Genomic DNA, 24,367 nt, shown 5'->3' with positions numbered 1-24,367 from the left:
GAGTTAGAGGCGGAGAGGTAAGGGAACTGGAAGTCATTCCTCAGTGTGAACACTGAGTGTGCTTACTCAGGGTTCTGAGGCACTTGTCCTTCTGCTCAAGCCCCGCCCCCCCAAGCCAATCCTCATCAAACTTGGAGGGCAGTTGGAGAGAAGAGTCACCTGGAGACTCATGCTGAGTTTGGCAACTCTATCCTTCAGGGAAGCCATTCTACAGCATCATGAACCTTAAAAAATTAACCAGTTTGGTAAACAGGAAGGTTTGTGAAAATTCATGGCTTGTGAGGCAACACAAACCACAATGAACCTCCATTTTCCTGGTTTGTGCTCATCCCTATTAATGTGTCCAAATCGTTACTGAGTTTGGACAGGTATGCTAAGCTCCAAATAAGTCTTTTTGAAAGAGTTCAACATTTTTCATTAGTTATTCATGCTTTCATTACCCATGTTGAAGAATAATGTGAAATGGTTTCAAAAGTGCAGATTGCATATCAGTCACAAAGGCTGAACAGTATACAGCTCAATATCTTCATACAAATTGACTCGAAGACTAAAACCCCAACACAAAACTTTAATGCAATTATTTGTACACAATCTTATTCATCACACTGGAGCAAAGTCTTTGCAATGGAGATCTACTTCCTTCTAAAAGCTCCTCTGGATGTGCACAGATGATCTCTGGTCTCCCTGAATGTTCTGACAATGGACCGCTAGCTATGCTGAGCCGTTTCACAATAGCTTTGTCAGGTGAATAAGCCAGGGATTGAAAAAGCTAATATCATCTATATGATAATAAATATCGTAAATGCAAAAGTATGCAAAAATATTTTAACATAGTATAAAGTCTTCCAAACAAAAAAATCTTACCCATTCATACGTAATCTCATACACATTGAGTCAAGCAGGTTAAGCTGCTTTCTCCAAAGCGTCCAGGAAGGGCGCCCAGAGATTTCACAATCTAAAAACTGTAAATTAGCATCAGCGGTGACATGTCCCTATTCCACTTAAAGCTGTATATACCCAGTTCATGTTATTAAAAACACAGAAAAATGTATCTTCAACAAATACATTTATAAGAAACAGGCTGATAAAGCTAACGTGAAATGGCTCAGCACAGCTAGTGGTTCATAGTTGGAACATGGGGAGTCACCAGAGATCATCTGTGCTTTTAGAAGCACAGGAGCTTTTAGAAGCGAGTAGATCTCCATTGTAAAGATTTGCTCCACTGTAATGAGTAAGATTGTATACAAATAATTGCACTGAAGTGTTGTGTGTTCTATACTCTAAGCCAGTGGCTCCCAACCTTTTTGGCACCAGGGACTGGTTTTATGGAAGACAAGTTTTCCATGGACTGTTGGGGGGGGTGGCCCGCTGGGTATTTTGCTGCCCCAGGCTGCCCCCCTGCCTGTGCCCCATCCCTGCCCCCCATGGAGATCTTTAAATGAGGAGGAGACTGGGGCTGCTTCTGCCGCCTCCTGCTAGGCAGCAGAAGCAGCCAATCTGCCTCCCCCTCGCTTTTAAAGACCCCCTTATGTATGGGTGCTTTATAACAACTGAGTTGCTTTTCAGCTTCAGAGTCTAAGCACTGATCAACAGGTTCTTTCATTTTTGATATGGCTGGAAATGTGCACAGGTGTACAGGGGTTTATTCTGGCTCACTGAAATAATATGGCATGCACCAATCTTTGTATGACCATACTACAGAGTAGGCTGTGCTACACCTGGCATGTCAACATGAAACCAGACTGATATTCTAGTGTGTGAGCCCTTTTCTCATCTAGTCACATTTTTTAAGCAGAGAACTTTGGCTGCTGATCTTTCCCTTTTTTGAACTTTCTTTTTCCTTGTATGATAGTGCAAAACTCGTATTGGTTGATATTCAAAGTAACCACCATTCTATATAATGCTTAATTTGATTTCTTTATAAGAGAAAGAGACCACTATATGCTTACAAAGATCTCTGAGGACATATTTTAATTGCTTTGAAGATTGTACTTGAGTAGCAAAAGATCAATATTTAGATGTGATCAAAATTGGCAAGCAATTGAGTACTAACTTTAAAACGCATTGATCTAAGGGCAGACATAAAGGGCAAACTTTTTCACTCACACACATTTATCTTTTCTATCCATTATGATGAAATAATGCAGCCTTATAATATTAGCAGGTTCTTCTTCAACAACTGGCTACTTGTATAGGAATTCATAATGGAGACAGCCTATGTAGCAGTGGAACAAAAGTGTAAGTTGAGATGTGTCTAGTTAAAAGTCTCACCATGGGCAGCATAACTGCATAATTGGTTCAGATCACAGAATTCAGCTTTGACATAAATGTGGGCTGCTTTATTTTTAGCATGGAATACACACATCCCTAATTATAGGTGGCTTTTAAATGGGTGAGTATATTTGTGGTCTTCAGGAGAGATTACTCGAATAAGGACTGTTAAGAATTTGGAGCTACATTTCAAGAGGTAAAGAAAGCCAGAATGCATGCTGTAATATACTTTAGCTCAGGGGTGGGCAAACTTGCTAAATGTAAGAGCCACATAGAATAAATGTCAGACGATTGAGAGCCACAAGACATGAGTGTCAGATGTTTGAGAGCCGGAAGGGAGGGAGCGGTGGAAAAAATGCAACTTCAAATGTGTTCTCCAAGCTGCCGGGTGGCTTGGCTTGGAGAAATTATTTAAAGAGACAAATGTCTTCTTCAAGCTGGCAAACAGAGTGGTGGGGGCTTGAGAGCTACAGAACATGTGTGAAAGAGCTACATGTGGCTCCTGAACCACAGTTGGCCACCCCTGCTTTAGCTGGTGTGTGTGGTGCACAGTTTTGCTAAAAAATAAGCAATCTAGAAAGGAAGGAAAGGGGACCCATTTTGGAGATTGTTTAGGGAGTATTTTGGAGATGCTGCAGTGCTTCTGCCTGTGAAAACTGCAATTATTGTTGCCTTAGCTAGAAAATTTGCACCACATTTCAATGTCACTCTCCTTCCCTAAAAGGGAAATGAGACCCAGAAGGAGCTTAAATCTCTGTGCTGCTTGAAGGTAGTGAGAAACTCTGTTGATTTGTTGTTTAGTCTGGGAACGATACTGTAAAATTGCTAAAAAAAACCTTGTAGTGGAACATCCTGACAGATGTGCATGGGCGCTATTAAAGTTTTGGGATAATTAGTGAGACTAATGAGCAAAAGCCCAAGAGAAGCAACAGACTAGTGTGTCACTCCAGTGCTCAGGGATTCCTTTTTGTCACTAGCAGACTAAGAGTGCTTTTGAACCTGCTGCTTTTGATGTGGTTCTGGAAGTAGGTTAATAGGGACACATTACCAACACATTATCTCAGGTCTCATTATCAGAGCCATTTGTGCTCAGCTTGCCATTTTACATTATTCAGCATGTGTACCTTGTTCTTAGAGCATTCTGTTGCAAATATCAAATGTAGAGATCATACCTAAATGTTGATTAATATAAAGAAAACCATGTGTTTAGCAAAGATACCTGAACCTATGAACTAGATTCTCAAATTGAAAATGGAATATTTGTTTAACAGTAAAGTGAAACATGGTTCATTGTACATGATCATTTCAATAGAATGCTGGGGTGGCGATAGTCCAGGAAGGTCATATATTTAGGTATCTCCCTGGAAGCAACTAGCGATTTGCATACATAAGAACAGGGATTTTTTTGAGCAGGAATGCACAGGAACACAGTTCTGGCTGGTGTGATGTTAGGGGGTGTGGCCTAATATGCTAGAAAGTGCTATTCAGTAACATTGCAACCTTCAACATTCCCAATTTCCCCACACACATCATTCCTTCTTTAATTTCTCTTAAAGAACTGAGTCATGCTCTTACCAATTTGCCAATCCCAGGGAACTTTTAACAACTCCTTGTGTTCCATTATGGCACTGGAAAAGAAGTAAAAATAAAATATGATGATGAGCTCAAAGTCTTTCTAATTAGCTTACTATAGGAAAAATAAACTTTTTAAAAATAAAAAATAAAACATGAGATAACATTTGCACAGGCTAAATGCAGACAGATCTGTTCGATCAGTTCTATGTCTGTGTCAAGCTCCTGCATATATCTTTCCCTTAGAAGCTGATCTTTGGTATTTACTACATAATAGCTATAGCCATCTGGCCATGGAGTGTTTAGAGTCTCTCGAAATACTGTTTTGCTCTAGTGGTTTCAAAGTCCTTATCTTTTTGATATGCGTTTCTTTCTCCTTTGTTGTTTATTATGGTAACATTTGACCCTTAAGGTAGAAGTTCCCGCCAAAGTAGTAACGGTTGTAAATCCCTATTATATATCTCTGTATGTGGTTTGATTCCTCAGTTCTTTCAGTTACCTGTCCTGTAAGCATCTCTAGGTCTGAATAATCGTAATTTGCAGCCTGCAGCGTAGCTGCTAGGCTGCTTAGATGTGTTTGCCCTCCAGGGCGGGAGAGTTGGTCCGCGCGCTGTTTGGGCGCGCTTTGCAGGGGGCGGGGTTTAGCCGCGTCAACGGCTAGCTCCCCGTCCCTCTCTTCAGTCCGTCGACGATCGGGAGCGCAGCGTTCGGGAGGCTCTTGGGGAGCCTTTTTCCTGGGCTTGTGTTGGCGGCGGTTTGAGGCTTCAGAGTGAGCGAGGGGTGCTTTTAGTCTCCTTGTGCTCCTCGCAATCGGCGGCGGCCTCAGTGTGTGGCGGATCGGTGCGCCTCGTGAACGGCGGCGGCCTCAGTGTGCGGCGGATCGGCTTCTCTGAGCAGCGGATTGACGGCGGCAGGCTGAGTGGCTCTTGGGGCTGGGTGGTTCAAGTAGTTAGTCTAGCCTAGCCTGGTGGAGTTGGGGTGGTTAGCCTAGCCTGGTGGAGTTTGGGTGGTTAGTCTAGCCTGGTGGAGTGGTTGCTGGGGTTCCTTATCTTGTATTTGGTGTTAGTGATTATATGCTGCATAAGCTTGGTAGCCCAGAGTGTTAAAGCTGCTGTACTGCAGCTTGGGCTACTAAAAATCCTGAGTTGAATCCTGGTGGAGGCGTGGGCCAGGCGAAGGGTTTCAGGTGGCATTGGTATTCACGGGAGGTGGAGTCGGTCAAAAGCCGCTCACCACCCTTGGTTATAGTGGAGCAGCATTAGGCTGTGGTAGCTGGGGCTGTTGCTGGGCAGTTTGGGCGGCCATTTTGTGGGTTCCTTGGTAGAGGGGCCGAAAGACAGTTGGGCGCCATTTTGAGGTGTTGGTAGCTGGGACTGTTGCTAGGCAGTTTGGGCGGCCATTTTAGGTTCTTTGAGAAAGGGGTGAAAAGACAGTTGGGCGGCCATTTGTTTTTACCCCTTTTATAAGGCAAGTGGGCGAAATGTCTGGGGGTAAAGGTTCAGGCAAGTCTAAGGGCAAGAAGCCTGCACCCAGACCATCTAAAGCTCCTGCCAGGAGGCCACCACCTCCGTCATCCTCTTCGGATGAGGAGGGTGATGGGATGGTGGATTATAGTATTTTAAGCAGGCTGCAGGCCTTAGAGCAGGTGGCGGGTGTTCCTTCCTTGAGTAGAGGGGGCGAGGTTAGGCAATCCAAAAAGGCAAGGCAGGCTAACATTCTCACCAGGTTGTCCATTCTTGAGGGCAGGTCTGGTGGAGTCGTGCCTGGCAAGGATGCTGGTTCCAGTGGCCCTGATGCAGGTGCGGTGGAGGAGGCGCGGACGTCGGGCATCGGTTTGCCGGTAGTGCCGGCTGGGCTTGGAGGTAGGTCCAGTGATGGTTCGCAAGTTGGGTCTGGGCAGGTGTGGCCATGGGGAACATGGGGACCTGCTACAGTAGCCGGGCTTGGCACCTCAGGGATAGGCTTAGGTGTGCCTACTCCTGCTGGGGCTGGGCTGGTGCAGAATTGGGCTTGGCCAGGGGGGCAGGGCACACCTTGTGTTCATCCGGGTACAGGGCAGTTGAGTTGGTCTGGTCCCATTTTGGGCGCACCATCGCAGTATGGGATGGTGCCTTTTACAGACTTGCCTTTTGGGGAGGTTGCTTTGCCACTCGGGGACCATTTGCTTCCTGCTACAAGGGAGAAGATTTTGAAGGGAGAGTATGTGGACATATTTTCCCTTCTTTATCGAGAAATGGAAAAGAAAGACAAGGAGGAATTAGATGAAAAGGAGAAGGAGAAGCTGCGGAAGAGAAAGGTTGACAGAACATGGGCTAATTGGTTGCCTGGGTTCTGCATTTATGCTGGGGTAATTGCCAGGGCGCAGCCGTGGCGGGCGGCATCATTGTTCCAATATTTGGACATTATTTATAAAGGTTATACTGCCTTTAGTGGATCAGCCTGGTTACAGTACGACCAGGAATTTAGAATGCGGGCTGCCCTATATCCGTCCATCCAGTGGGATCGGATTCACCAGCAGCTTTGGCTGCAGGTTATGTCTCCGGCTAGGCCTAACCTGGGTGACCGATCAGATAGTGGTCACTTAGTGAGTAGGGCGTCCTCATCCGCTTCGTCGAGCTCTCCCCGCGGTACAGCGGGGCAGGCGGTTCAACCCCGCTTGCTCTGCTGGGACTTTGGATCCCTGGGGGTGTGTAATAGAAAGGCGTGCCAGTTCAAGCACGCCTGCCCCTTGTGTGGTGGATCCCACGCCTTTGACAGCTGCCCTAGAGCCCGGGGGCGCAGGAATCAAAAGAAGCCTGGCGGGGGCGGAGGAGCTTTTCCAGCCAAGAAAGGGCCCCAGCCCGATAAGGGTGTGACCGCTTAAGCGATGGCTAGCTAAGTATCCTAGGAGGGTGGACGCTTTGTACCTGTTGGAGGGTTTTAAGTTTGGGTTTAGGATCCCTTTTCAGGGGCCTCGAGTTGCATTTATGGCTAGAAATCTTAAGTCTGTTAAAGGTTTGGAACAGGTTGTTAGAGACAAGATCGCTAAGGAGTTGGCAGAGGGAAGGATCCTTGGTCCTTTTTCACAGCCTCCAGTGCCTACTTTGAGGGTCTCGCCTTTAGGTGTGGTGCCCAAAAAGACGCCTGGTGAATTTCGTTTGATTCACCATTTGTCTTTTCCTAGGGGGCAGTCAGTGAATGATGGGATCCCAGAGCATTTATGCTCTGTCAGGTATACCAGCTTCGACCAGGCTATCGCCGTGGTGAGGCATTGCGGGGTGGGGGCTGAGTTGGCGAAATGCGATATTAAGTCTGCGTTCCGCCTTTTGCCCGTCCACCCCGGTGATTTTGATCTCTTAGGATTTTCTTTTGAGGGCCAATTTTACATGGATAGAGCATTGCCAATGGGCTGCTCTGTGTCATGTTCCGCTTTCGAGCGTTTTAGCACGTTTTTAGAATGGGCTGTGCGAAAGAAAGTGGGGTTGCAGGACGTGGTTCATTATTTGGACGACTACCTGTTTGTGGGGCCCGTAGGGACAGGGCAGTGTGGCCAGCTGCTGGCTGGTTTTGCCGAGCTCACTACTGAACTTGGGGTACCCTTAGCACCGGAAAAAACGGAAGGTCCAACCCAGAGGTTGACCTTCCTGGGGATTGAGATTGACACGATTGATCAGTTGTCTAGGGTGCCTTTGCAGAAATTGGGGGAGTTGAAGGATAGGATTAATGCATTTCTTCATAGGAGGAAGGTCACTCTGCTGGAATTGCAGCAGTTGGTGGGGCACCTCAACTTTGCTTGCAAAGTGGTTGCTCCTGGAAGGGCTTTTCTTAGGAGACTGTGTGATGCTATGGCAGGGTTACGCTTGCCCCAGCATAGAACTAGGGTTACCTGCAGCATGAGGGATGATCTGAGGGTTTGGCTGGAATTTTTGGAGTCGTTTAACGGGGTCTCCTTTTGGAGGGACGACTTGATGCTTGAGGCCGAACTACAGGTCATGTCTGATGCTGCAGGATCTTTAGGCTTTGGTGTTTATTTTCGCGGACATTGGTGCGCGGATGTTTGGCCTGATTCCTGGACGCAGGTAGGGGTGAACCGAGATCTTACGTTTCTCGAGTTTTTTCCCATTTTAGTTGCGGTTTGGCTGTGGGGGAAGGATATGGCCAATCACACTGTCCATTTTTGGTGTGATAACATGGCAGTAGTCCACGTCATTAATTCCCTTTCATCCAAATCGCAGAGGGTAATGAGGTTGGTGAGGGCCTTCACTCTGCGCTGCTTGCGGCTTAACATATTGTTTTTAGCCAGGCATGTTCCTGGGGTGAGCAACGGGGTGGCTGATGCTCTATCTCGTAAACAGATGGAGAGGTTTCGTCAGCTGGCCCCGGAGGCAGACGGAGAGCCGGTGCCAATGCCCCAGGAGCTATGGCAGATTGGAGAGCCGAAGCCTGCAGAGCGATAGGCCTAGCCATTGCGCCCAGCACTCGGAAGTCTTACGAGCGGGCCGTGCGGCAGTTTGAAGACTTTCGGGCGGAGGTAGGGTATCGCAGGGTTTGGCCCCTCCCGGTGGAGGAATTGCTCCATTATTGTGTGTCTTTGCGAGGTAAGGGGTTGGCCGTGCGATCTATTAGGGGGTGCCTTTCTGCATTGGCTTTTGCAAGTAAGGCACTCGGTTATAGGGAAGAGACAGCAGATTTTCGTCTTCGAAAGATGCTGGAGGGGTGGGCTAGAGAAGCCGGACCCAGGGCTGATACGCGGAATCCGGTGTCTCCGTCGATTCTGCAGGGGTTGAAGAGGGTATGGGGCGTGGTGTGTGCCTCGCCTTTTGAGGCATGTTTATTTCATGCCGCGTCCTTGTTGGCCTTTTTTGGGGCGCTTAGAGTGAGTGAGCTGGTTGCTCAGTCTAGAAACGATGTTTCTGGTAGGGCTTTGCAGCTGAGGGACCTGAGGTTGTTGGGGCCTAAGGCGGTTGTTACTGTCCGTCGCTCGAAGACGGATCAGTTGCAGCGGGGTACTGTGCTTGAGCTGGGTAGTTGTTCGGAGCTCGAGTTGTGTCCAGTTAATGCGTTGGCTGCTTATTTGGCAGTGCGCGGGCCCAAGGACGGATTTTTGTTTATACACATGGATGGTAAACCATTAACGAAGCACCAGTTCTGGGCGGTTACGTCTAGGGCGCTGGGTGAGTTAGGGTTATCAGGGGTGCGGTTTGGTACACACTCCTTTAGAATTGGGGCGGCCTCGACAGCGGCTGCTATGGGGTTGCCTTCCACCTCTATTCAGAGGCTGGGGCGTTGGCGTTCTTCAGCCTATAAGGCATACATCCGCCCCTTTTACGGGCAATGAGTGCATTGGATGGTGTGCATGAGTTGGTTCCGTTTGTGTTTAACGGTTTTTCTCTTTTTAGATGCTGCTGTTCCTGGCCAGAGGAGCCGGTGCCGAGTTCTCATCTGCGGCCATAGCTACGTCTTTTGGGCTGGTCTTCAAGCACGGAGAACTGCGGTCGGCTCTCAGCTGGGACTCAGCCAGCATGCGGTTATCGAATGGCAGGGGCGCCGGGGCCTCCAGTGGCCAGGCTTGCTGCCGTTGTTATTCAAAGATAGAGCGGGTCCTCCTCCACAGGTCTTAATGGTTCACCTGGGAGGTAATGATCTGGGGTTATTGAAGGGTAAGGCCTTGGTGTGGCAAGCCCGGGATGACTTCCAGCGCATCAGGGAGCGATGGCCAGAGACCACGATAGTTTGGTCAGCCATGCTGCCCCGCCAAGTGTGGCGTCATGCTGTGGACCCTGCAGCCTTAGAAAGAGCTAGGTATAAAGCCAATAAAGAAATTAAAAAATTACTTGAAAAGGGTTTGGGCCACTATTTACCCCATCCGGATATTTCAGCGAGATGTCCTGACCTCTACAGAGGGGATGGGGTGCATCTCTCGGAAAAGGGTAACGTGCTTTTTCTGAGAGATTTGCAGCAAGGGTTGCGGGTGGCTTTGGGCCTCCCGGTGGGTACTAAGCCCTAAGTAGAGACTTGGCCTTATTAGTGGCAGGTTTTAGGGGTTTAGGACACTATGCGGCTAGGGGAGGACTGTGAAGCATCCCCCACTTTGGGGGAAATTTTGGGGTCTGGCATGATCGGCCTTGGGGTTTGGAGACCCGGGTTGGAGAATGCAGACTGTCCAGGAGGCTCGGCTAGAGGGTGCCTTTCCGCTGAGACGTGCGTCTGGGTTTGGGCCCTCTGGTGCGGGCCTCCCTGCTGGGCCTGCCTGGAGGGAGCTGAGCAGCTCAGCTCCGGAAGGGGGGCTGGGTCCTCGCCCGTTAATGGCAGGGGAGCGGTCGCGGTGACCCCTAGCCCTGGCCAGGCCGCTGGTGGGGTTCCCTTGCTGTTCATGTTGTAAGTTAATAAAGTGGCCCAATTTCAATCCAATGCATCGTGTCCGACTCGTTATTCCGACCTTGGTGGGCAATCGTAATCTTGCAGCCTGCAGCGTAGCTGCTAGGCTGCTTAGATGTGTTTGCCCTCCAGGGCGGGAGAGTTGGTCCGCGCGCTGTTTGGGCGCGCTTTGCAGGGGGCGGGGTTTAGCCGCGTCAACGGCTAGCTCCCCGTCCCTCTCTTCAGTCCGTCGACGATCGGCCCTCCCACCCGCCCTGTCTGCTATGTGGGCATTGCTGGTTGCCTCATTCGGGGAGCCGGGTAGGAATTTTTTACGCCCCAGCTGATTGGCTGGTGCTGGGGTGTGTTTTTCGCCTACCCTGCATAGCAGTGCAGTGGATTGTGGAATTGGCTCTGGGAAGGTGCCTTTAAATAGGCGGTCACTTTAGTTGGCAGGTTTTAGGGGTTTAGGACACTATGCGGCTAGGGGAGGACTGTGAAGCATCCCCCACTTTGGGGGAAATTTTGGGGTCTGGCATGATCGGCCTTGGGGTTTGGAGACCCGGGTTGGAGAATGCAGACTGTCCAGGAGGCTCGGCTAGAGGGTGCCTTTCCGCCGAGACGTGCGTCTGGGTTTGGGCCCTCTGGTGCGGGCCTCCCTGCTGGGCCTGCCTGGAGGGAGCTGAGCAGCTCAGCTCCGGAAGGGGGGCTGGGTCCTCGCCTGTTAATGGCAGGGGAGCGGTCGCGGTGACCCCTAGCCCTGGCCAGGCCGCTGGTGGGGTTCCCTTGCTGTTCATGTTGTAAGTTAATAAAGTGGCCCAATTTCAATCCAATGCATCGTGTCCGACTCGTTATTCCGACCTTGGTGGGCAAATGAGTCTCTTTGGAATAAACAAAGGATATCGTTATTTGAACTATCGGAGCTTGACAATCTGTACATGTGTTTTGATGTATTAAGACTCACTAATACAAAAACTGAACTGGTTTAATGAAAACCAAGCTGTTTACTCAAAGCGGTATGATATATTGGCATCAATGGTGTGAATGTTTGATAGCTCTCAAATCTGAAATATTGATGACATATTATTGTGAACTGTATTAACTACTTTGTTGCAAAGAAATCCAAATAAATTACAGCAAGAAATGACTGACTGAGTTGGTTGACGTAAAAAATTCTCATGGTTATAATAAGTTTACTAGCATGACCATGAAACTGTACTGTGGGGACTTTCGGTGAGGAACATAGTAGGTTGACATCTCCAGTTTACTGGAGAAGCATCGTGGTCAAGAACACCAGCTGAGAGGTGATTTCTGGCTGATGTTATCTTCCTGGATGAAAGGGAAATTGTGAGATTAATCACATGTCCTTTGGATGGAAGCTCCTTGTAAAAATGAAGGGTTTTTTCCAGCTTGCCCCGGGTCTGAGCGCCTGAGGATTTGGATGTAAAACCTCTCTCAGCTGGTGGTGCAGCCTTTAATGGACAATTTAGGCCTTCTCTCTCTCACTTCTTAACTTCTTCAAGAAATAATTAACTGCAGAGATAAAGAGAGATTTTCTCCAAGATAAAGAGAAAATGACTTGTGGTGAGTTACCTCCTTTTTTTTTTTGAGATTATAAAAAGTGTTAATAAGGATTTATGGACTTAAAATTGTTGCAAAAAAGTTTAATTAGGAAAAGTTGCAAGAAAGTTTTTTTTAAAGGAATAAGTTTTATTGTTATGATTTTTTTTTTACTGTGCTTGATCAAAGTGCTTTGGGGGAAAAGCTGCCATCTGAAGAACTCCAGACGGGATCTGTGTGAGACCATTTCTTGTTTACTGCCTAAGATTGTGTTTAATTGGTGGATTTGTTATAAACAGGATGGGAACTGTGTTGCTTTGTTGTCATTGCGATTTGACTACAGACTGCGGAAACTGTAGGCACTTTCACACACACTAAATAACTCACTTTCAATCCACCTTCAATGCACTTTTTAACTGGATTTTACTATGTAAAACGGCAAAATCCACTTGCAAACAGTTGAAGTGGATTGAAACTGCATTATATAGCATGTGTGAAAGCACCCTGTGTGTGTTTAAAAAACTGCTTGCTTTCTATTTCCCTGCTTGTTAGAGAGGCTCAGGTCACCACAATTGCCTGGTCTGCCTTCTATCATCTATCGCAGCTGGTACCCTACCTTTCCCCACAGGACTTGGTTACAGTGATCCATGCAATGAAGAAGAAGACATTGGATTTATATTCCGCCCTCCACTCAGAGTCTCAAAGCGGCTCACAATCTCCGTTATCTTCCTCCCTCACAACAAACACCCTGTGAGGTGGGTGGGACTGAGAGGATTCTCACAGCAGCTGCCCTTTCAAGGACAACCTCTGCCAGAACTATGGCTGACCCAAGGCCATTCCAGCAAGTGCAAGTGGAGGAGTGGGGAATCAAACCTGATTCTTCCAGATAAGAGTCTGCACACTTAACCACTACACCAAACTGGTATGCAGGCTTGCTCTTGGGGCTGATTTGAAAACTCCTGCTAGTGCAAAATGTGGTGGAGCACATGCTGATGGCATCACCTGGGTGGGCCTGCATTCGGCCAGTGCTATGACAATTACACTGGTTACCAACGGAGTACCAGATCCATTTCAAGGTGTTGGTACTGACCTTCAAAGCCTTGCTTGGCCTGGGACTCACATAATGAAGGGACTTCCCATATAAGCTCTGAAGAGCCTTGTGCTCAGCAAATCAACATCTGCTGCTGTCCCCACCTCAAAGGACATCCGCTTAGCCTCGACTTGGGCCAGGGCATGCTCTGCCCTGACCCAACCTGGTGGAACATGCTCCTACTTGAGATCAGGGACCTGCTGGACCTTTTACCATTCCTCAGGGGCTACAAAATGGAGCTGTTCTGCCAGGTCTTCGGCTAAAGAGTGGACATCCAATTAAGTTGGCCTCCCTTGCTGACTTCTCTGTCAGTGGTTCATGTGCAGAGTGCAAAACAGAGAACTGCCACAAGGTAGACGCTAGGAAGAAATTGAGCCTCACACCAGCACCTAGTATAAAAGTAGTGTATTTACAAACTATATACAATACAACTGGTGCGGTGAATAACATACAACTGAGTGACAAAGTGCTACGCCAGGAACCAACTCTCAACAGAGAGAAATACTGTCTGGCACTGTAGTCCTTATATATACAGCTCAGCCAATCACGGCAGTCCACACAATTGCTGACTCCAGCAGGTGCTTTCCCCTGGATACAGTCCAGCCAGAACCGGCTCTTCTCCAAGGTTGATCTGACCTGACCTGTCAGATGCTGTCATTGTAGATCCACCTGCTGCTCCATGCTTCTTTCATGCTGTGGACAGAGGACTTTATACTAACATTCTCCTCATCAGGTGGCCCAGACTCAGTGGACTCTGTAGGTCCAGTGGCTCTATAGGTCCAGTGGCTCTGGCTCCTGTGATATTGCACTTATTGACAGTGCTTACTTGTATTATAAATTTTATACTGGTCTTAAATTTTAAATTGATTATTGTTTATACTGCTGTTATGATCTGCCCTGAGCCCATACATTTATATGGCAAGAAGGGAAAACAAGTTAAATACAAGATATTACAAGATCCAATGGGAAGAGGAGGCTTAGGTTTACCCAGTGTGAAACTATACTTTGCTACACGTTGTTTAGTCTTGATGAAAGACTGGGGGCTGTTGAGAAATAGAAGGCTATTGGAGCTAGAGGGTGATGATTTGAGATTTGGTTGGTATGGATATATGTAGTATGATAAAGTTAATGTGGTTTTTAAAAACCATTAGATGAGATGTGCCATCCTGATAGTAGGGAATAAATATAAATTTAGGCTTTGAGAACACCTTTGTGGCTTTCTACACAGGAAGCATTTTAAAGATGAGAAATGAAAACTAGGCATAAAAGGTTAATGTATCATGACAGACTTTTCTCACAAGAAATATAAAATGAAATTAAGAGATTTGATAACAGAAGGATACACTTGATAACAGAAGGATGCACAATTACATGAAACATTTAATGCAGATTTTAAAAATCTCCTGGTTTTGAAGACTTCATTTGAAACATAATTATGTTCAAATGATGAACATTTTATTGCCAAAATGTAAAAACTTTTGATAAAATTTGAAACAGAAGAAGAATGCATGAAAGAGTCTATGACAAAATGCACAGCTAGACAGCTAGAAGAAAATAGAACTTTGTGTTTATACGCGATGGCAGCAGCAACGAAAACGAGCCCTGATTATATGCACAAAAATGGAAAAGTTTGACATTACCCATTACAGAGGAATAGTTGGTGAAGATGACAGAACTTGCAGAGATGGATGAACTTACTTCCCTGGTCAGGAAAAAAAGACATTCTTTACAGACTTTTTACAGGAAAGAGAGAAAAAATGAACTGATATGTGGATTTGAGGATTAAGGGTGGCAAAAAGACTAGGTGTTAGGGAATAAGAGAAGCATTTCTTTTGTACTATAAGAATAAGTGTAAATTTTGTAATTTTACATGTAATTGTCATGGAAAAAACTGGAAGTAATTTCATTTCTTTTTCTACCTTTTTCACTTTAGTATTTAGTTCTGTATTTCTATTTCTTTTTCTTATTATTTTCTGCTTTTAATCTCATTATTATAAAATCTCTTTAATAATTTTTAAAAAGACACTAGGTACTGTGAAGTAATTTTCACTCATTTCCACTAGAAATACTTGGAACTAAGACTCAGAGAATTCATTCTGGGGAAACAGGGGCTTTGACAAGGAAATGTTTAACAGTGCTTACATTTTGTTGCTTCCTAATTACATAAAGTGGATATTTCTATGCAAGGTAATTAACAGTGCAATCCTCTGGAGACTTATTCCAGTTTCAGCCCACTAAAAGGAGGATTGCATTGTAAATCTGAAAACTGACTCCTCTTATTGCTTAGAAGCACATGGAAGCATAATGGTGTGCAAACTCCCAAGTATGGATATGAATTAATTGCTTATATTTGATATAATGAGCAGTCTCCATGTCAAAACTTGAAAGTACACATGAACCTGCTTTCCTATATTCTTCCCAATTCCAGTCAAACACACAGTTGATGATGGAACTGGCTTTGGGCAATCCAAAAGACTGGCACCTTGTTGAAATCTAGAAGATGACCAGTACATACAGAGAGGTACAGGGCTGGCCACAGACTGTCTGGCACCCTAGGCAAGGCTAACTTCTGGTGCCTCCTCCACTGATGACATCACCAAGTCACATGGGGGTGCCTAATTTGACACCCCCAGAAGGTTGGTGCCCTAGGCAATCACCTAGTGGTATAAAGTGGTATAAAGGTCAATACTGGTTTGAAAACTGAATTAAAATAAATCTGGAGACTTGGGTATAAGGAGATCAGACAAACATCTGTAGCAAATGATTTTCAAATTTGAATCAAACTCAGAGTAATACCTGCTTCAAACAAAGATGGCTCCCCAGTATTAATTTCCCATTCACATTGTGATAGGTAGTATCAAAACATAAATGGTTTTCAGTTTTAAGAGTATGTTTATATGAGAAATGTGAAATTTCCAAATAGGGATAGCAAATTACCTAGACCTAGTAAAAATGATCCAGGTTGGCTCATTTCAAACTGCTGATGTACTTAAAATGCCTAATGGAATAGTGCTGCCACGTCCAGGATGGGAAATTCCTGGATATTTGGGGGTGAACCCTGGTGAGAGTGGGGTTTGGGAAGGGAAGTTCTCAGTAGGGTATAATGCCACAGAGTCAATCTTCCAAGGCAGCCCTTCAAAGCGCCCTCCAAAGCAACCATAATATGAGTTGGATCCAGGCTAAATTCTCCATCAGCAAAATGGAACTGTCATACCTCTCTCCCTCCACAGCAGCCACTTATCTCCACAAAATACTATTCCTAAAGCACAGAGGACCTTGAGGAATGACACAGAGTGAGAAGGGGGTGGGGGTGGCAAATCAGTGGAAATTACTAATTTAATCTGGATCCACATATAACTTCCAGAACCGGTGTAGGAATAACTAAAACAATATATTACGTAGAGAACTTCAGAATACTCCAAAAGCATTGTGAAAATAGAATTATTATTTCATAAGGCTGATATAGTGTTTACCACAGTTTTGGAATATCCATTTCCCCACTCAATAATCTCAAAAGAAATTTGTATTAACAATTTTGTGCTAATAAATCCATCTTTCCACACGCAGTGGGAGAAAAGAGTTAAACAGATGCATATCTCATTCGTATTCATATAAGGATAATCTCATAATTATACATAAACCTTTAGAGTAACAATGCATGAGTAATAAATGCGTTATAATTTCCTCCTGCTTCTCAGGAATAAGCTACCAACATGAAGATTACACTAAAGACAAAGAAATCTTGTGGACTGACCAATAAAGCCTTCGTCTGTTTTTTTTAAAAAAAAAGTTTGGCTTTTGGTCTGTTAATTGCCTCATGACAATGCCCAGCCTAGATTCAATTTGATTCTAATCCCTCCTGGAAATAAAGAAAAATTAGAACAGCAACTAATTAGCAATATTTTTGAGAACTCAATTGGTGATTGTAATTATAAATCCATTTGTTGGTCATATTTTCAAAGACATTATTATGTTTTTATCCTCAAAACTCCTATTGATCATAAGGTATGCCAGGAGAAATTTCTTGTAAAGATTGGGTTGAGCATCTGGCTTCATCTGTTTCTTATATCTGTTTGTTACTGTCCAATATGATTTTATAATGCTTTATATTATTACTCTTTTGTGGACTATAATCCACTCTGAATGACCGGAGGGGGCAGGAGGGGGGGAGAAAAGCACTATATATTTTTTTAAAGAAACAAATCATTAAAACTTTTCATGTATCTTTTGACTGGATCCAAATTCTTAGTAGGATATTTTCCTAGACTGTTACTTTGCTACCTGTTTGCATCTTTTTAAAATCATAGCTAGCCATAGCAGTGGGTGCTATCATATTTTTTCATATGTGTTTATCAGGAGGTAAATACACGGGTCTCTTGCATGTACACAGGTCTCTTGCATGTCTTTATTCTTTTGAAGGTGCTAAGAAGCATAGTTCTTATGTTACATAGTTTAGATTCATATTACAGATCCTCAACTTGTAGCTTATGGGTAATACGTAGCACGGTGGTTCCCAACTTTTTTGGGGGGTTTTTTTGGATTTGTGTGTGCATGTGTATGTGCGCGTGCCTACACCTGGAAGTCATGTTGACCTCTGGCAACTGAGTCCTACTGGGGATGGGAGGGCCTGGAGGATATTCAGAGAGGTGGCTGAATAAAGTCTCCACTTGCCCTCCCAGCTTGGTATTTTAAGGAGGTCTCCCATCCAAGTAATAACCAGATTTGACATTGCTTACTTGCAAGACTGGGCTTGCCTGGGCTATCCAGGTCAAGGTGGTTCCCAACCTTTTTGAGCATGAGGAGTCCTAGGGCTTCCAACCCCCTGGTTTGGTCAGGGAATCCTCTGTTTTTGGGGCTCCAATCCACAGCCAGACAGCTGGCTGGCTGGCAGGGGGAACCCTATCCCTAACAAGGACATCATTGTGCGACATCCCTGACATGATGTCACTCAAAAGTGATGTCATCATATCTCTGATGTCACTGGGTTTTTTTTTTGCAAACTCTATGGATTTGTATCCCCTCAGCAGCAGCAAAGATCCCCCTGCCAACAGCGAGGTAGGTCCTGGCAACCCTAATGAGACATCTTTTTGATGTCTTTTTTGCAGACCCCCATATGATAGTAGCTGTACTATCCATTGATTGAAAAAAATACATGATGACCAAAGGTTATTATGATTTTAGTGATGTTTTGAAATGAAATTTGTTTTATTAATCACAACAGCATCTACATGCATTTGCAAAATAGTAACATGCACATGCAAGACATTATTTCCTTGGCCTAGGTATGTTTGCTCATTTAATGAAATGGGTGGTGTTATCTTGCAGCTTTCAGAGAAAATTTGTCTGGTTGAAGGATAGGCAGTATAGGCCAGTATATGACTTGACCCAATATAAGAAAACTTCTTATGTTTGTATACTTTGGAGTTACTGGTGCAGCTGCTTTTGCTAATACAGCAGTCAATGTGTATTCAAGGGAATTCATTTGGATGTACAATGAGTTTGTATGTACAATTCATTTGGATGTACAATGAGTTTGTAGTAGGGTTGCCAGGTCTGTGCTGGAAACTTTGGGGGTGGATCTATGAGAGAGTGGGTTTTGGGAAGGGGAGGGGCCTCCGCATGGTTCAATGCTATAGAGCCCACACTTCAAAGCAGCCATTTTCTCCAGGGGAGCTGATCTCTGCCAGCTGGAGATCAGTTGTAAAAGCAGGAGATCTCCTGGCAACCCTAGTTGTAGTCCTTGATGGATGAATTGGTGGATGCTTAATTATTCCAATTTTAAACTTCCTTTTCAGTGGTAAATTGTCTCCCAAAGCAGCTCACATGTCAAAGAATCTAATGCAAATAATGATTAAAGTGTGATACAAATGTTCCTTGTGGAAAAAATTCTCAAATGTGCTTGATGCAGACATGGATTCCTAGCTGTGTCCCCACAATGGCTTTAGAGATGGCATGTGGGTTGGAAGAAGGGAGATCTTATCCCCAGAATACACAGTCAGACCTCTGGGCACCTGCAGGTTTTTTCCTCAGCTGGTAATGTAGTGATTACTAATCTAGGTGGCAAAGTAAATGAGAAGCCCAGTGACAACTTAACAAATAATTGAGTCAGAGCTCACTTCAGATACACATCCCTTCTCCCTCACACTTAGGGCCATCCTGGGGTGGTCAAAAGGGATATGCTGTATCCTGGTGAAGCTCCTGTCCCCCAAATAAGGCTTGCCAACTTCCAGGTAGTGGCTGGAGATCTCCTGGGATTACATCTGAAATCCAGGACATAGAGATCAGCACACCTGGAGAAAATGGCCTCTTTGGAAGGTGAACTCTATGACATTATACCCCACTGAAATCCCTCCCCTTCTCAAACCCTGCCCTCCTCAGGCTCCACCCCCCCCCCAAATCTCCAGGTATTTCCAATCTGGAGATGGCAACCCTTCACGATGGCTTCCTGGTGCTCTGGGCTCTCCTGGGCTTGAAGACATGTAAGAAGGACCAGGGAAACTCACTAATGGGCCCACAAGAAGATGAAGAGATGGATTTTATACACCATTTTTCTCTACCTTAAGGAGTTTTTAATCAACTTAAAAGTGCCTTCCCTTCCTCTCCCTACCTTATGAGGTAGATGGAGCTGAGAGAGTTCTGAGAGAATGGTGACTGGACCAAGGTCACCCAGCAGGTTGCATATGGAGGAATGGGGAAAGCAAACCCAGTTCTCCAGATTAGAGTCTGCTGCTCTTAACCACTACACCATGCTGGCTCTCAACGTCCAAGGAAGCAACCATTGGAACAACATTTTTAAAGGGCATTGCCCATGCCTTCATTTACAGCAGCCACCAGAGATGGAAGGGGATGCTCTGTGAGCTAATATATCTCCAACCAAGCCTCTCACAAAGAGCCATTGTCCTCATGAGTAGGCAAATAGTTCTGACAAGGCTGGTGCACAGTTGTGGCTTCTGGCTGAGGATGTCCCAATGCCACCTATCTGGAGAGGGGCTTAGAGCAGGTGAACACAGTTGGGAGGCCCAGCTGGCAGCTGGACTGACACACAGTTGAAGGGATGTGGCCAGCATGAAGGTGAACTCTGGGGGTGGGGAGCCCAAGTGGGTTTCACAGATCCCGTGCAATAATTTCATGTCCACCCAAAGGATCCCCACCCCACAGGTTGGGGATCACTGATGTGGTTTTCAGTACAGACAGCTGAAGCTGACTCAGGATTTAATTGTATTGTATTTTGAAAAGAAAATTATCCAGGCCTAATTTCAAATATGCAAAAAAAAAAATTAGGCAAGGTATAGTATTTTCTATACTTGAATATTAGCCCAGGATAGTATCACATTCTGACTACTGGTGTCTGCAGTTCTTGAGTTTGAATATTACCCCCCACCTCCCTTAAAATAAAATCTCAGTTTGCAAGACCTGAGCAAGGTTGTTATTAATAGGATGTTTTGGAGGTTATTAATTCATAAATCACCATAAATTGGAAGCAACTTGATAGAACATAACACATGTTTGCACAAACTACCTGAATACAAATCTAGCATGTCAAAGAGAAGAACCATAGACAAGTCTTTACTGTAGTGTTGCAATTTCCCAACGGATGGAAATTTGCTAATCTGAGGTAATTTTCACATATGAAAGTCTCTCACCTGCAGTCATAAGTGGTATAGCCAGCAAATGACTATACCACATGATTTCTCTGCATCAGCACCAAGACAAGTGGGAAAGAAATTACTTCAGGGCCCTTTTGTGTATTTTACTTTGTGAACTGCAGGTCCTATTTTGTTTTCCAGTGAAATGTATTTCTTCCAAGTTGATAGGGAGAGCACAGCTTGATGTTGCCCCTGGGCCTTTCAGCTGCAGCACTGCTACCTTTGGGCCAACAATGGTTTCCTGAGCACTGATTTAGAACATGACTGAAATCCATTAAACTGAAATATTAATACTGACCAAGCTGAGAGACAAGAGAGAGAAACAAGGGCAATAAAAACAGAGCCACACTGTGCACAAAGGATGCCCAGCCTCAGAAAATTGAAGGAACGGCACTGAAAATATGTAAAGAAACTAGCTTATCTTTGACAGTCCAAAATGATTTTAGAAAAATCACCAAGCAGTTTCCTAATACTTTTGAAGTGCTTTAAAGTCAATGTATGTAGTTTAGAACCATATGTGATAAAAAGGGGGAAAGGGTCAAGTACAAGCTTTGGATCATTCTTTTGTTCCCTAGGTAGGGTTAAGCAAATTTACCCAGTTTCATCTCATTTAGGGCTCAATCACTTTCCACTTCTGGAGATTCAATCCCAAGGTCTTCTGTCAATGTTTGTGAACTTTAAAAGAGTAGAACCCCAGGAACAAAGAGGGAATGGTCTACTCACAGATGTCGAACTTACAGCCCACAGGCTGTAACCAGCTCACCCAGGGCTCTAATCAGACCCACAGCTCTTTTCTCCTCTCTCCTGTCCACACCCAGAATGTCAGTTTGGTGTAGTGGTTAAGCACATGGAATCGTATCTGGGAGAACCGGGTTTTATTCCCTGATCCTCCACATGCACCTGCTGATGTGACCTTGAGTCAGCTACAAGTTCTCTCAAAACTGTTCTGTTCAAGAGCTGTTCTGGGAGAGCTCTCTCAGCCCCACATACCTCACAGGATGTCTATTGTGGGGAGGGGAAGGGAAAGGAGATTGTAAATCACTCTGAGACTCTTTTGGGTAGTGAAGGGCAGGGTATAAATCCAATCTCCTCCTCCTCTTCTTCTTCTTCTAAACTTCAAGGCTGCCAAAGTTCCCAGCTCCTTCTGCCCTTTCTTTGCCTGCTTTAGCAGGAAGCTCTACTGGGCTTGCAAAACTGCAAAGAAAATGTGGAATAAATTTTCCATTGAGGCCTCTGCACCCAGATAGACTACTCTGGGAGTAGTCTATCTGGGCCCAGAGACCTCAATGGGAAATTCATTCCATGTTTTCCCTGCAATGTATTTCAATGGAGTGGGATCAAATAGTTCAACTTTCCAGCATTTGTATGGCCAGTTGAAGCTCCTTGTAAATAAAGGGTTGATGCTTTGAGCCAGCTTGTCTCTGCTGAATGGACCTGAGAACTGGTGCCTACTGAGAACTCTAACCTGAGAACCCACAGCCAAAGAGGAATATTGCACCGAAGAGCCATTGCCAATCTGAGTAGACCTGGGGTGGTGGGAGAGAAGTTTGCAATGCCCAGCCATTTCAGGTTTTCCTAGGCTCAGAGCATTTTATGCCTTTAGTTTCTGCTGTGATCCTTGTCCTTTTTCTTGATGTTTTATTTTAAAAATTGCATTGTCAAATCCCACTATTCCCTCACATTTCCATTTCAAACAAAGTATCACAAAAGTTTTAAGTATGTTTGTATTTTAAGTAAAAAAATAATATCTTTAATTGTGTTCATCTGTATCCTTTATAAGGTTTATATCTCTGCTACATGGCATTACATTTTATGACATATGGCCTGGGCCCACAAAGTTCCATTTATGTCAGAACCACCCCTCATAAGTTTGATAGCCCTGCTTCTTTCCTCCTCTTTCTCCCTGGTCCATCCAATTTCTTCCAAGTGTCTTTGGAGATTAGAGAGTGTGTGTGTGTGTGGGGGGGGGGATTCCAAACCAGGCACTTAAAGAACCATCTGTATGCTACTACTGAAGTTCAGAGCTCAAAAGTACAAAACATCTGAGCTTTCAGAAGCAAGCAAACACCTACAGAACTGTCTAGGGTTCCCAGACTCCCAGTGGGGGTGGGGGTTCCCCTGGTTTTGGGAGCCCCAACCCACCGACATGGAGCTGGCCCCTGGGGGATCCCCACCCCAAAAGAGCTCTAGTGTGTGCAACGTGCCCAGTGCAGTGATGTCACCTGGAAGTGACATCATCACACTGGGCACGCGTTCATGGGATGCTCTAGCAATTTGGCTAAAACTCTATGGTGACAACCTGGCAACCCTAGAACTGTCTCTAGGATCAAACTTGGCTAGACTGCTAACTGGAAGTCCACTAAAATAATAGCCAATCTGTAGAGTAGTCTGAAACAGGATGTAGCTTGTTTGCTTTGCAAAATCAGATCTGGGAATCAACCCTAAAGACAACCTTCCTAGGCTGCTTTTTTACTCTTTGTTTAATATGGGCCAATTAGAGGTTGCATACAGATGTCCTATGTCTTCCCTCTAGGAAAGAAGGAAGCAGCTACTGGAAAATCAGTGAAAGTAAACTCTCCTTGCCTCTTCTGCTTCCTATCACAGCCCTGCGAGGCCGCATTTCATCAGGATTATGTTATACAAATCAGTGTGTACTATCTACTTGGTCTTCAGCATCTGTAGTACATTGCAATGACATTTTCAATCATTCCTTGGTGACTGCAATGTTTTGAGACTTCTTTTCCACTAACTAGCATTTTATCTAGAATATACCAGTTAAATGAAATTATAGCAGGTGAAAGGATTGTCACACCTTGTAACAGAGGTCTGGGCCAAGTGGTTCTTTGCCCCTGTAATCAGGTTTCCGGTAAAACTGGTAGAAGTAGTGACCACAGGAGTTACATTGATTCAACAGTATATCATGATGATGCTCATCCTTACTTACAGCTGAATTCCACTGAAGAAGGAACCAAAGAGTCCAATCATGCCTAGAAACTCCACTCGACTCAGATTCCGTACGATGTACTCTTCACAAACGTTGGAGATGCCATAGAGAGTGGCTCCACCTAGCACGAGAAGGTCCCCTATAAGCTTATTTTCTCCTAGAAGCAAAAAAGGTGTTAAGTACATAATTATTTGTTTAGAATAATAATAAAATTATATTATAGAATTTGTAGTGCTTCCTCCATGCTCTTCCATCTCAGTTCAAGATCACATATAAATCTAACTAGATTAAACAATGGACAGAATTTATATCACTATGCTTTTTTGAAAGAGATACGGTTCACACATTCAACTGAAAATCATCAAGTGACTAGATCTCAGCTGATACATGTATCTGTGCAAACCAGATAAGCAGTTCAGTTTATGAGATCTATTCCTGGAATATGCACTTCAGGTTGTAAAAGGGATGAGGGGAACTGTTACTGAATGCTGGTCCATATTTTTTTAAAAATCTGTGAACATAAATAACTAGGCATCAGAGAGAAGGCCTAGACTTCTTGGCTGTTAGTTTTCCTCTTCAAAAGATTGTCCATACTTTCACTAAACATACATAGAAAGGCATGATTATGCAAGCTGGCTTCACCCATCACGTCCACAATCTCAGCTAATTTGACAAGTTGGTAAAATGTGGTTTGGATCCTATTACTGTTAGGTGGATCTGTAACTGGTTGACAGATTGCACCCAAAGAATGCTTGTTAATGGTTTCTCATCCTCTTGGAGAGGAGTGACAGAGTGCCTCAAAGATCTGTCCTCCTGGGGCCTGTTTTGTTTAATATCTTTATAAATGATTCGGATGAAGGAACAGAGAGAATGCTTAGTAAATTTGCAGATGATACTAAATTGGGAGGGATAGCCGATATGGTAGAAGACAGAGCTAGATTACAGGAT

The 24,367-nt window shown here is 44.8% G+C and overlaps 1 protein-coding gene across 1 annotated transcript in view; it reads right to left on the bottom strand.

Moving 5' to 3' along the window:
* SLC35F1 (solute carrier family 35 member F1) overlaps positions 1–24,367 on the bottom strand; it is a 369,791-nt gene that overhangs the window by 25,229 nt on the left and 320,195 nt on the right. Inside the window, exons 5-6 of the mRNA XM_060238608.1 lie at positions 23,420–23,576; positions 3,847–3,899 (exon numbers count right to left, since the gene is read on the bottom strand). Coding sequence (XP_060094591.1) covers positions 3,847–3,899; positions 23,420–23,576 — 210 coding nt within the window. The remainder of the gene's footprint in view (positions 1–3,846; positions 3,900–23,419; positions 23,577–24,367) is intronic.

Source organism: Heteronotia binoei, chromosome 1, assembly GCF_032191835.1.
Source record: "Heteronotia binoei isolate CCM8104 ecotype False Entrance Well chromosome 1, APGP_CSIRO_Hbin_v1, whole genome shotgun sequence".
Taxonomy (NCBI): Eukaryota; Metazoa; Chordata; class Lepidosauria; order Squamata; family Gekkonidae; genus Heteronotia; species Heteronotia binoei.
The sequence above is the reverse complement of the archived record's forward strand: the minus strand, read 5'-3'. Positions and strand labels throughout refer to the sequence as shown.